The following is a 14,135-nucleotide window of genomic DNA, read 5'->3' as shown; positions in this document are numbered from 1 at the left end:
ATTCTAGAAATCTGATGAGCAGTGAGATCTGAACTTCTGCAAATCTACTTTTAGGATTAGGAATCAAGTCTCTGTGTCATTTCAAAGCTACGCCTAAATATTGATAATTATAGAATAGGTTGAAATCTCTGATTACGTCAAAATAAGTCAGACAAGAAGTTTTTGAGAAATCCTGCTGACCCACAGATTGCAAAATTAGACAACTCCAATGAATTATTAAATAAATAATCAGTTTGATTTCACTTTATGGTTTTTCGACAATTCTGAATTGTTTAGAAATGACCTTACACGCACAAGATCTCTGACCCACTGTCATAGTGTATTATTAAAAGGAAGAGCTAAAATGTGTTGGTGTTAAAGACAAACTGTAATCGTTATGTTGGCTCAGGAAACCTAGCCTGGCTCCGCCCTCCTACGTACTTCTGCTCAATTTCTATTTTCCTTCAGTATGTCTTCTGGGTTTAAAAAGCCATTCGGTCTGTTGTGGCAACACTGCAGAATATTCAGAAGTTAAAGCCCGAGCAAGAACAATCTTTGCTGAGTTTTTTTGGTGGCCGTTATGATGTGGCCCTCCTCCCCACGGGGAAAACTTTAGCAATACTAAGCCGACGTCACGACCAAACGTTAGCAAGTATATATATATATATATATATATATATAATGTGAACGTTCAACAGTCTATCACATATACATAACATAGGTAATGCTTTTAACAAAGTAAAACTTAGGCTGTAGTAATGCCCCTTATGGGAATTTCACTTAAGATATGAAATGTCTGTGTCTAGGTGAGCTCCGCTTGGCTGTTAGAGCATATCGTTTAATCCAATTGAAAGTTTTCCCAAAGTTGCCGTCATCCATCCGGCTGTCTGTTTACTTTAAGCACAACTTTCAAGGTTGTTGACTTCAGAGAGAGGGAGAGAGAAAAAAAAGGAAAGAACCCTGTTCCAACACTGACAATGTTCCATCTTAGTTAATGAAATCCCCAGGCCTGTCCAAGTGGATGCTGTACCTGGAGAGAGGCCATGAACATTACTTTTCTCTCCGTTGTACTAACTCTCCTTCCATTCTTTTCTTTACCGTTACCTCTTCTCTCTGTCGTCCCTCGCTCCCTTTTTCCATCTCTCGAAGGTCCAACTGATTGTAATTCTTAACGAGACTGTGCCAGGGACACACAGATTCAGCTTGGACATTTTTGGATGTTATTGGGTTAAATCACACATTAGCATGCTTGTTTTTCATTTAACGTTTCTCTGTATTCTACTCTTGAATTAACCGGCATTTTTGGACCGTAAAGCTGGATTTATAGGCGACGTGAGAGCCACACTGAGCTTTATACATAAAAATATGAAATCATTAACTTTTTTAATATAGTCAGGGTTGATAATACATGAGACCTTGTATTGAGAATATAATTCTCACACGTCTCATAGAATGTGTAATAATCGTTTGGGTACCCCAAGTTCTTAGAAGTAAACATTAGAGACAATACAGTGGATAGGATTCATTTTATATATTAAGATATTTTAAATATATATTTTAAAGCTGGTTATTAAACCTCAATATGTGGACTATATGGAAACTATGTCTGTATAAAGAGCATAAAGAACTGTCAAGTAACAAAAGATGGCATCAAATGTCTGTTCAGATAAAAAAAAAAAGACATTTCATTTACTTTATTTTTAGTGATTTAAGATTTAATGATTTAATGCATTTTATTAATTCTAGACTATATATAAGGTAGAATAGCTGACTTCTGCAGTTAATGACTTATTGTTACGGTTAATGACACATGGCACCTTGTATCAGTCTCCACTGCTTAGCATTCTCCTCTCTTTTTACTTTCTTTTGACACTCTCTCTCTTACTCTCTCTCTCTCTCTCTCTCTCTAATGGCATGCCGGCATTTTCGTCCTTGGGAGACAAGCCTTTTATTCCAGTAAGCCTTTTTCATTTCATTAGGCCTAGATTTATAGTGGTGTACACACAGGCAGATCCACACGCACACACCCAGTTACACACAACACACACACCATATATTTATAGAGGGAGATGGCATCATAAAAGAATTAGTTAGTTTCAAGGGGGAAGCCTAATGTCTGTGACACCACTCTTATTTATGCAGGCAGGAGGGCTGGGGAAGACTATCAATGTCAGACAGTCAGTCAGACAGACAGACAGACAGACAGACAGACAGACTCTGATACTGTATATGGAATAAACAGATGCAAATAAAAGATAAAAAAGACGTACACAACCACACAATACACACACACCCACACACACAACACACACACACACCACACACACCACACACACACACACACACACTATGGTCATTGATATAAAAAAAAAAAACAAGAGACAAAGACAAGGAAAACAGTGTGTATGATCAAAGGAAATGTTAAATGTAATCTGACCTTTAATGTCCAGGTATACATAGCAGAGTGATACTGAAATTGATTTCCTACAAGTGTGTGTGTGAGACAGAAAGTCTACGTACAGAATGTGTATTTGACTTGCGAGCGTGTCTCTGTGCAAGTTAATGTGTGTGTGGGGCACAGAGAACTGCTATATGTCTGTGTGTATGCCCGAGTGTGTGTGTGTGTGTGTGTGTGTGTGTGTGACCTTGCGGCATTACCCCCATTAGTTTAGTGAGGATGGTCCATTAGGGCTAATTGATTGAAGGTAAAATACAGCACGACTAAATGAACTGGGTCTGTCCATACAGCAGTATTTAATCTTTTCCAGTTAGGGGAAGCAGCCCGACGGTTTGAGTGGGTCAGGGATGTGGGCTCAAGACTGGACGGTTGTTAGTTTGCGTACTCGGCCACAGTGTTTGGAAAGAAGCATGCACACTTTTTTCAGCACTGCTCTATATTTTAGTAAAAGCTGGAGGTGAGTTGTCTGCTTTCAAAACAAGATTTTTATTTTCCTGAAATGGAGAATCCCAAACTACCAAGTGTCAAAACAAAAAAAATGATTCCATCTTATCTCCCCACACTGCAGCTGCAAAAATGACATGAAATGCAGTGCTCAACTGCAACTAGGTTTTCTCAGCAAAATGTGCCTCCAACACCATCTATATGTACATGCCACACTGGATTTCCCTAAAAACAGTTTCCCCCTCCGAGGCTTTCGCCATCATTATTCCGAAAAAGTCTCATTTAGTTAGAGCAGTGACTCTCGACGGCCGGGCTGCCAGCTGCTCCCGGGCTGCAAAAGACTTATTCGACAAGAGCCGATCATCCATCCACGCCCCCCCCGGGGTTCAGCTCATTGTTGAGCTGCTTGTGATCGTATGTCAACGCTGTGTTGTTGTCTCCGCTGCTAATAAAGTTCAGTTCAAGTGGCCAGAAAGAGTTCCCTATTGTATGCTTACAAAATAGTTTTCTGTCAAAATTAAGTGAAAGGTTTTAATTGAAACTGTTCACTCAATTAAAAGTTAACTAATATGACAATTTCATGATACTTTAAATATGTTTGTGAGCAACATGATACTGTTTTTATTCACAATTCAGTGCTGCTTTCTTAATATTTGGAACAGTTTTCAACGTAGCCGTTTCAATGTAGCCGTCTAGTTTATTGTGTGAACTTATAACTTAATAATTAGGAATAATTAAGAACAACACTGACTGGTAAGACACTCACCTCAATAACACGTGAATCAAAGTCCTCATAGGTTTCTGTGGGGGGGGGATATGAACAAGTTTAAATAACAAAAACAAAAGCTTTTATACACACACACACACACACACACACACACACACACACACAAAACAGATTAAACCAGGCTCCTACAAGCGTAACAAATACCCAGAAGCCCTTGCAGCAGCTGACAGTGTTGACACTTTTCATTGTTGGTGACCTCTGAAGGATATTACATACAAACAGCAGCCTGTTCACTTCTAACCAATTAACAAGAAACAAAAGAGAGTTGACTTAAAGGCTCACAGGAGAGAAAACACGCGCACACTGCACACACACAAATCACACACACACACACACAACCACCCCACACACACACACACACACACACACACACACACACACACACACACACACCTACCTCAGCTGGGGCATTAGCTCACCATCTGTGAGAAACTAAACCTAATCAGAGACCAGCAACCTAGTTACAGCTCTCTGCACATCGCAGTAACTGGGCCCGGTGTGAATTTGTGTTTGAGTGAGAGCAACAGACAGAGTGTGTATAAAAGAAAATTGTTGTACTTTAAAGAAAGAAAAAGAAAGAGAGAGAGAAAGAGAGAGAGAGAGAGGAATGTAATGGTGTAAGGGCTTGTTAGCATAGGGACAAGAGAATGGAAATATCAAAAGTAAATGAAGAAAAAAAAAGAAAGCAAAGGAGGATGCGAAAGAAACGAGCAAACGAAGCGCAAATAAGAGATTCAATTCAAGGACAGGGAGCATGAGCAAGAAATTGTGCTTTGCGACTACGGAGACTCGTCCCTCAACTGTCAGCAGTTTGAGGTAAATGGTATAAACTTAATTTGGACAGCAATGACCAAGATCTAAACAGGTAATACGGCTGGGAATTGGAGGCCAGGAGCTCCGTCAGTGAATCAGGTGGAATTAACACAGTGTTCCTCAGGGTTTGGAATGAAAAGTTGATTAGACTGGAGCTGCACCTTGAGAGACTTTACATTGTTTACAACATTACATTCCACCTTCAACCCAAAGTCCTTATTTAAACTCTGCTGTTACAGCAGACCGGACTATATTTTTCTACCACATGACACCCGATTTTCTTGCTACCATGAGTCAAAATGTCCATAGTGAGTATTACTTTTTGAATCACCGTCAGTAGGGCTGTAACGATACACCAAACCCAGGATTCTGTTTATATCACAATTTTTGACCCACAATTTGATACAAACGTCAATTCTTTTTTTTCACATGCTCAGTTAGTTTTAGTATGATTGTTTGAACCACAGTTCACAACTTTGGGCTAGCACAAATTCATCAGCAACGTTAACTGTAAAAGATAGACGAGTAATCTAATGGTAATTTAGCTAGCCGTCTGTTTGCCTCAGTCTTCCGGCGCTGCAAGGCCTCAGTCGGGATGAGAGCTGACAACATCCGGGGACACATCCACAGTCAGCCCCCAGCCAGCTAGCAGCCATCCACTATCATTACTGCCCCGGCCCGGGCACACATCCACACTCAGCCCCCAGCCAGCTAGCAACCATCCACTATCATTACTGCCCCAGCCCGGGGACACAACCACACTCAGCCCCCAGCCAGCTAGCAGCCAGCCCGGCCTCTTAACTCCGGTGCTAAGGACGCTAACGGCAGTTTACTGAATCGTCGGAGAAACAGGTCCAGGCACCCGAGTCAGAACAGCAACCATTCGTAACGTTACACCTCCCTTAGCGGTACTGGGGCCCCAGACAAAATGGGGCCAAAGCACCAAAAGGACTAATACTAATAGTATTTTAAAGATGTGGTAGCATTGGATCTGGACAGGAAGGATAACTCTGGGAGCTGGAAGGTAGGGGTGGGCGGATCGATCTAAATATCGATAGTATCGATGCAACGGCTGGATTGTTATTTGATCGATACAACTGTAATTGAATCGATATTTAAATTTAGATATTTCTCCTCTACGTTCACTATACTTTGCTTGTGTCTTCCACCTTCCTGAGCAAACGCCGCTTTCACATCTTGGCCCACATTGCTCCTCCTCCCCCTCCTGCTCCTCTGCTGTATTCGTTGTTGTGTCGTCACGTGACTCACTGACACGCGCAGAGCAGCGACTCGCTGTATTCATTCTACAGTGCCTAATAACTAATAATTTTGTGCACTTCAATACATTAATAAAAAAATATTGCCTAAAGAATTGATCATTCATTCACCTCAAAAATGAAATGCTCTCCCCTACACAAAAGTATTTTTTTAGTAAAAGTATCGTATTGGTATCGGTATCGGCAATACGGACCCATATTTATTTGGTATCGGATCGATACCAAATTTTGCAGTATCGCCCACCACTACTGGAAGGGGTGTGTCCAGATTCCGCCTTCTCACTCCGTGACACAGGTTCGTAGAGCTGAGTGTCGTGATTTTGGCTTCAAATTGCATATCGTTACAGCCCTAACATTCATTTTTTTTTGTTGCTGACTGCAGACTGAAATCTTGTTAGATTGGCCTAGTTTAACTAAATTTTAGATTAACCTAGAATTTCCCGTGCCTCCCTACTAGGGCCCAGGCAGCACCTGAAATCACATGTTCTTATCAGGCCATGAAAATATTATGTTGAGGCTTTTTGTAAAATCCTGAGAGGTTACAAGTAGTTTTTATGCTAAGATGTCTAGAAAGTAGTGAGATAGCTGAAGGAGACACACCTCTTCTATAGCCTACGCTCTTTTCTGTATCTAATGTTGCCATGCATGGCATCTGAAAGATGGCAGAGGAACAGTATGGTAATTTAGGGTTCTTGTCCAAGAACAGAGAAGACAGAAAAGACAACAGGTCTGACAGAATAGGTTGACAGATAGAAGATGAGGTAGACTGAGTGTAACACTGAAAGGAAAGCGGAAAGAATTATAAAATAGATTGAAAGGGAGGGACAAAGAAGGAAGAGGGCAAAGAGTTGAGGGTAATTGCAACATGCCGTGTTGTATTATGTGTATTGTCTGCTAGTGTGTGATTCTCTGCAGGTGTGTGCTGCTGAGGACAGGCCCGCAGCTGGGGCTGATCAGCTGATCAGCGTTTAACAGAGGGCAGCATGGCTGGGTGCTGGGGTGAGGCTTTTGTGGAAGCCAGCAGAGAGTGGGCAGAGAAGTGCTGGGAGCTGCTGTGTGATCTGCTCTGAATCAACCTGTGATAAAGTGCCCATATTCGTCTTCCTTTTGGAGATTGTTTTAGTTGCCTTGTGTTGTACGGACACAATAAAATTACCTTATTTACTGTTTGTTTTCTGTCCCGGATTTATTGTTTTAAACTGTTTGATTCCTCCTCCCCTAGACTACTTTGGGTCGTACTAGTAATAAAAGAAAATAATGAGATAGTGTAGTGAGAGAGAGAGAGAGAAGCCTGAGATAGAGAAAGAAACAGAAAGTGTGACAGAGAAAAGAATTTAGGAGAAACAGAGAAGTAGATGTCTTTCTAAATTAGGAAACTGTCCTACTTGACACTAGTCACATTCCCATCTTCATCAGTCCTAATGGGCCACCATACTAAACTGCCACTCTCTTTCTCACTCTCAGGGCAGCCTAAACCCCTATTATTCCTCTACTGCTTCATCCATCTATTCTTTTTCTGTCACTACAGCCGTTTACAGCTTGACCGAGATATATAAATCTGGCTTAAATGTTGCAAACACACAGAACCAGACACACACAGACACAGACTTACACACACTTAGTTAACATGTTTGTACACCATGGGAGCGTTTGCATCTCAGTTTACCTCCGTTGGGTCCAGGGTCAGGGGGGCCCAGGCTGATGCCCCCCCAAGAGCTTCCCGTCCATCCTCTTTCCCTCTTCACCTTCATCTTCCTCCTCCTTTCCCACTCATCCCTCTGACGCACTGCAGAAAGACACAACCGACACATTTAGTACTGAAGCATGAGAGCACACAGAGACCACCACTGACTTCAAGCAGCAGCGCATTATCAACACCAAAAGGTGCCATTTGTCGCTGTCTAATTAACTGTCTAATTAATCACAGTGGAGACAAATTGGTATCTCACACCAGTGGTGCTGTGGGTGTTTGTGTTTCTCAAAAGTAAGGGAGAAAAACATGCTCTGGTTTATTAGCATTTCTTTAAACCAATCACAATCGTCAGGGACAGTGGTAAGCGCCGGACAGAGCTACGGTGCCGCTGCAAAATAGCCTCTGGAAGAAACTTGTTTTGGTGGAATATGTACGTTCAAAAGTTGTTCTTTTGTGCGACAGAAAACTCAGATTGGACAGATGGTCTAGCTAGCTGTCTGGATTTACCCTGCAGGAATCTGAGGAGCAGCTAGCCATAGTCCTGGGAAATCCACCGGAGTTTAGAATTCCAACTGAAAGAAAGAGGAAGGTAACGGACATCAGGCCGAAAAGAGTAAAACCCGGCAGAAATTTCCGGCGGCACCTGAACAATCCTGGAAATGGAACGCTGTAGATATAGACTAGCACATAAGTGACACGTTTCACCTTCTTGCCAATAGTCACCAGTGTGTGCATAAATGTATGAGTGCACATGTATAATTTTTTGTTCAAAAGGTCTGGCTTGGGCTTATTTATCAGTTTTCTTGTAGAGCTTGACGTTTTTTTGTGACTGCACTTGGGGACACATTTAAAGTTTTCGCAATTTTCCGGACTAAGTGACCTTCATTTGTTAAAGTAATGATGGCCATCATTTCTCTTTACTTAGCTGATTGGTTCTTGCCATAATATGAATTCTAACAGTTGTCCAATAGGGCTGTCGGTTGTGTATCAACCTGACTTTTGCACAACACAACTGATGGTCCCAACTCCATTAATAAGGCAAGAAACTCCACTAATTAACCCTGACAAGGCCCACCTGTGAAGGGAAACTATTTCAGGTGACTACCTCATGAGGCTCAATGAGAGAACACCAAGGGTTTGCAGCGCTATCAAAAAAGCAAAAGGGGGCTACTTTGAAGAATCTAAAATCTAAAACCTTTTTAAGAGTGATTTCACACTTTTTTGTTAAGTACATAATTCCACATGTGTTTATTCATAGTTTTGATGCCTTAATTGAAAATCTACAATGTAAATAGTCATGAAAATAAAGAAAATGCATTCAATGAAAAGGTGTGTCCAAACTTTTGGCCTGTACTCTGTGTGTGTGTGTGTGTGTGTGTGTGTGTGTGTGTGTGTGTGTGTGTGTGTGTGTGTGTGTGTGTGTGTGTGTGTGTGTGTGTGTGTGTGTGTATATATATATATATATATAGACCATGTTTCTATGTAAATTCTGCTTTGACTACTTTAGGAAAAAGATTGTGGTTTGGATTAGACATTACAGAGGAACAAACAAACTGGGTAAAAGTATTTTCTATTTGCTGAAAGTGATCTCTGCTCTCCAATTTGAAAGCGCTGTGTTTTATGTTGACACCATGTTTGTGCCATTTTATTTTGAGAATATTTTTCATTAAACATCAAAGTTTATGAATAAGTTTGGGCATGGCTGGCCGAGTGGCACTATATCCATGGTATTGAAAGGGGGATTTAATTATTGCATGTTTTGTTTGGTTGTGCATGATCACAAATGGCACCCTGGCTACATGACTTCACAGCATTATACATACAGTAGAACGTGTATTTTCTGTTAATTTTAATTTAATTTAATTTTAATAATTTTAATTTAATTTAATTTTAATCTGTTTATTACTAAGACACTAACACTATAATATTTACTAATTTATCTTATTCCATTCTTCAATGTTTTAGTCATGGACGGATGAATTCCTGTTGTGGAACCCAGAAGACTTTGAGGAAGTCAAACAAGTTTCTTTGACCTAGCAGTGATGCATGTGTGCCTGACATCCTCACCGCTGATCAACAAGTGGAGGTAACCACCAAGAGATGTCGCAATGTGCCATCAAAGGCAGAGAAGAAGAAGACTACAAGCTAGGGCCGGGCAATACATCGATATTATGACATGAGACTAGATATTGGCTAAAAAGTTTGGAAATCGTATTATAGCATAAGTGGTGTCTCTTCCTGGTTTTGAGGCTGCATTACAGTAAAGGGATGTCATTTTCTGAATTTTCTAGGTGTTCTATTATTTGCCTTTACTTTTACTTAGTCCTGGTATCTACATTACTTGTGATTATCAAAGAAATTGTTATTCTGTCTGTGTTTGAACGTGTTCAGTGCATTCTGTCTCTGTACCTAGTTCAGCTCGAACCTCCTGCTGCTCACTCTCGCCTCTTCGACTCATGCTCTGCAGATTCCCATCCTTCAGGACTGGAGCGTTCAGACCAGGCCACAGAAAACCACCTCGACCTGGTGGTTAAAGACATAGAAGGAGAGAGGAAAAGAGGACAAAAAAAACAAACTCAGAGAGTTGCGAATAACAAAAAATGAACAGGGGTACTTGTGTTCAGGGTGTCTGCGGCTTTCAGAAACTGTGTTTGAAGAGAGATTAAAGATTAAAACCTGCTTTGCTTAATCAAAGTCCAGCAAGTCTCACAAGCTTAGTTTTCGTTAACAGCTACTGTTTGCAAGACGACAACAACAAGCAGCATCACGTCACTCTTTTGAACTGAGATGCATATACAAATACATTGAAGAAATCTTCTTTAAAGACTTCTACCACAGCAGACAGATGAGTAGGGATCATGAAAGATTTAGTTAAAGTGAAAATGAAGGAGAGAAGAGACACACTGACAAGACTGTGACACAGAGACTGAATGAGGACTGATAGTTAAAACAGAAAAAAAAAGACAGCAGAGAGAATGAAGGTATAGCGGTTTTATAAATCAGTCAACTTCAAGTAAGGACATTTTCTAGTGTGTTGTGTCCAGCAGCATATACCGTATTTATATATATTTGGAAGGTGTAGCACAGACCTCCAGGAAGATTTCTGAGAAATTAGATGTTGTGAGTGTCCAATTTCTGAACTGCACTCAAGAAAGTGGGAAAGAAAAAGACCCTGCAGAGAAGAGAGACAGTTGGCAGACGGACAAAGAGAGAGACTATGTCTCACCTTCTCCGATGTTCTGTCCTCGGTTCAGGTCTCTCTTAACTTTGCGTTTAGTTCTCTTCCCTCTGCCCTTCCTGGCTCCGGCACCTGACTCCGCCAACACACCTCTCCACAACTCCTCAGCCGTCACTGTAAAAAACACACACACACACACACACACACACACACACACACACACACACACACACACACACACACACACACACACACACACACACACACACACACACACACACACACACACACGCTTCTATATGTTCTCCATTTTATCTGTATGAAAAAAATGATATCCATCCAACCACCCAAACCTTGCAACAGCCAATTATCACTGGAACACAGCTCACAATTGCGTTATTGTATAAAATAAAAACGGATAAAGGATACTGGGTCACTTTGGGCCAATAATTATGTTGTTATTGGTTGAACATGGGGACAAGGAATTTTGAAAAGAATCTTTCCGTGTACTTACACTTGTTGAAGAAGCTGCCATGTCTGGTTTGCTGCCATGCTGCTGCAGGGAACAGTGGAAGTGCGGGGGTTCTTTGGAGAGAGGCAGCTGAAGCTCGACTCGCCAGCTGGGATACCTGAACTACTCCCCCTACAGTACGGAGTGGTGCTGCACCTGAGAGAGACATCGCAGCTATGAATACACTCTCACAACGGCAAGCATCAGGCTTAGCCAATTTAATAGTACTTCAACTGGAAAAATGACAAATTAAAGACTGTTAAATCACGCATCATGCTGACTAGGGCTTGGTGCTAGGGCTGCACCGTATAGGGACATTTGCAATACGCGATAACATTGTTAAATATCACAATAACAATAATTATAACAATATAATAATAATAATAATAATAATATAATATTACACGCAATAAATACAGATATTAAACTATACTCAGTTCTGCGTTTCTGCTGCCTTCAGTATTCTGCTGAAATACAACATATTGCTTGTTAAATAAAAAGGAAAAAAATACAATACTCTTTTTTTTTGAACAAATTGTACATAGAATATAAAAGGGCAACACTAAAACATCCTTTCAAAGTGCAATTTCCCACTGATATGTTCTTTAAACTCACATCAAATCTCTGAGTGTCTTTCGCAATGTGTCGCAGCCTTTTGCCGTGTGTTTATTGCAGTTGATATCACGATAACTGCAGTGCATAGGATCATGGGACAATGTTATTAACGGTTCCTGTCCTAGTTTAAGTGTGTACTTGATGTTCTCTTGGTGTTTTTGTTATGTATTTACGAGTTTTAGTCTTGATTTAGTGTCCATGTTTATTTACATCTGTTGGGTTACCTTGACCGAGACACTATGGTAGGTTGATGCCCTCTGTGTATCGAGTGTGTGTAGAAAGAGAATGGACTACTTCGGATTTCAGTAGCTCTGACTTATGACTTCTTCCACGTAGCTCGCTACAAATATATTGTGGTACTGGACATTGTTTAGAAAATTATAACACCAGTATCAGAACCCTTAAAGTGATTATACTGATAGCGTACTTAATTTTATTATTTATTATTATTATTATAATTTTTTAACTTTTTTTCTCCTTTATTCAATAGCCATCATGTGAAAAGAGGCATTAAGTTAGGTAAAAAAAACTCCACCACTAGCAGCTGCCGTGGCTGGCCAATCACACTTTGCATTAAAACGAATAATCAAGTAGTAATTGGTTACGAGTAAAATCATACAAATAGTAACATTTCGAAGATCTAGATACAAAAAAGGATCAAAAGCAGGTATCAATTGATTGAAGAAGTTTCAATACCACTCAGTACTGGGTTATTTCTGTCAATACTTTGATGTTGCTGGGAGGACAACAAGCGCATGGTCGACAGGAATTAACAGGGAACACAAGGGTTAATTAAAAAAAAAACACAAGCTAAGCATAATCAGTCACCTCCCAGTAGACATGGGAAGTACTTTCTTACTGAGTACTTTAGTAGACTTCTCAGATATTTTTACTTTACTTTATTATTTATTTTTGTGCCGACTTTTTACTTTTACTCCTTACATTTTAACACGAATATCTGCACTTTGTACTTCTTACATTTTACAAAATTGGCTCGTTACTCTAGTTCCAAATAATTTCAGTGGAGTTACCGTTCTTATTGCAGACAAGCAGCAAGACATTCCTAATCATCTTGGGCCTTATCTGAGAGACATGTTTGAGATAGTAGGCATCAAGAATGGCTCCTGGGGAATGTGCTGCGTAGCTCTAAACGTACGGGGAACTTCTTAATTAATGTCTGTTAAGTAATATTTCATCCTTTACTTTCTTTCCGGAAGCCATATCTGAGCACTTACATGTAGATTCCTTTAAATGTTAGGGGAAAGATTAAAAAAGAGAAACTGGATCTGGGATTTCTCACAGAATCACAATTTAATTAATATCTTGCTACTCAGTCAGAATCATTTTAACCTGGAGTCCCAGTCTCTGTGAGAATTAACATGAATGTGATGTTTCAGGCCTTTTGGCAGACATCCATTTAAAATGTAGGCAATGGCATATAAAGAGCCTTATTTCCATGTCCACTGAAGTTTCTCAGCTTGCACTAGAAACGTGTGTCTGGTCCAGGTAACTTCGTCATTCGCGACGCTACTTTTACTTTTATACTTTAAGTAAATTGCCAAGCCTGTGCTTTGTTACTTTGACTTGAGTAACGATGTTAAATCAGTACTTCTACTTTTACCATAGTATTTTTAACAAAAGTATCTGTACTTCTACTTGAGTACGGGAAGTGAGTACTTTTGCCATCTCTCATTTGGTCCCCACAATTTCCCCCTCATTAACACAGTACAATAAAGCCTGATAAAAAATGCATTAATTTCATTGCTGACATTAACATTTAATGACGTTGAACTACTCATTAAATAACGATTAGAGAGCACTAACGTGAACACACGGGAGCAACGTTCAACCTTAACAGACACAATGACAGCGAGTTTAATCAATTTTTACGTAAAAGTCTAAAATGTAAACACCTTCATGTTAATTCTTAACCGCATGCAATACATATTTTCTGACTGCAATTAAATTAAAGGTTATTTTCTGGACGTGCCGTTGTATGACAGCACCGACAGGCTTGTCCCGGGCCAGTGACGTAAAAAGAACCGACCATAACCACGTAGTCACCATCTAAACATGAATACAGTGAATGTGCTCTGATATATACACTGAGATGTTTGAAATAATCAGTCGGGGATAAAAGAAAGAGAAATAATTCACCTCCGAGTGTGATGCGGAGGGCACAGCACACACGTATGGACGCCGCCATGTTGGAATTATGAAGGGTCCTTCAGAGGACAAAAAGGCGCCTGAACTGTGCCTGTTGAAAAATAGAAAAATGCAGAAGAACTGGGGTTACTGAATCTGGCTTTTCTTTGTTTGTAATGTTCACATTTTATGTGTTATGAAGATATATCTCTTCTACATATATATATATATATAT

At 40.2% G+C, this 14,135-nt stretch overlaps 1 protein-coding gene and 1 long non-coding RNA gene across 4 annotated transcripts in view; one reads left to right on the top strand and one right to left on the bottom strand.

The window, feature by feature from the left end:
* The window catches only part of LOC116705300 (uncharacterized), a 10,057-nt gene extending 827 nt beyond the window's left edge, over window positions 1-9,230 (top strand). The window contains exons 2-3 of one of the 2 annotated variants that reach the window (XR_004335898.1): window positions 5,456-5,460; window positions 9,143-9,230. This is a non-coding gene — a long non-coding RNA (uncharacterized LOC116705300). Of the gene's footprint in view, window positions 1-1,964; window positions 1,975-5,455; window positions 5,461-9,142 lie in introns of both variants that reach the window. The other variant, XR_004335897.1, reaches the window with a different exon arrangement.
* mrps5 (mitochondrial ribosomal protein S5) overlaps window positions 1-14,018 on the bottom strand; it is a 24,866-nt gene extending 10,848 nt beyond the window's left edge. For both annotated transcript variants that reach the window (XM_032541371.1, XM_032541372.1), the window contains exons 1-6: window positions 13,913-14,018; window positions 11,144-11,296; window positions 10,678-10,803; window positions 9,861-9,974; window positions 7,425-7,544; window positions 3,648-3,682 (exon numbers count right to left, since the gene is read on the bottom strand). In XM_032541371.1, coding sequence (XP_032397262.1) covers window positions 3,648-3,682; window positions 7,425-7,544; window positions 9,861-9,974; window positions 10,678-10,803; window positions 11,144-11,296; window positions 13,913-13,961 — 597 coding nt within the window. In that variant the 5' untranslated portion in view covers window positions 13,962-14,018. The remainder of the gene's footprint in view (window positions 1-3,647; window positions 3,683-7,424; window positions 7,545-9,860; window positions 9,975-10,677; window positions 10,804-11,143; window positions 11,297-13,912) is intronic.
* Between the last annotated feature and the right edge of the window lie 117 nt (window positions 14,019-14,135).

The sequence above is a fragment of the Etheostoma spectabile genome, chromosome 17 (genome assembly GCF_008692095.1).
Source record: "Etheostoma spectabile isolate EspeVRDwgs_2016 chromosome 17, UIUC_Espe_1.0, whole genome shotgun sequence".
NCBI lineage: Eukaryota > Metazoa > Chordata > Actinopteri > Perciformes > Percidae > Etheostoma > Etheostoma spectabile.
Note: the sequence above shows the minus strand (reverse complement) of the source record. Positions and strands in the feature narration are given on the sequence as shown.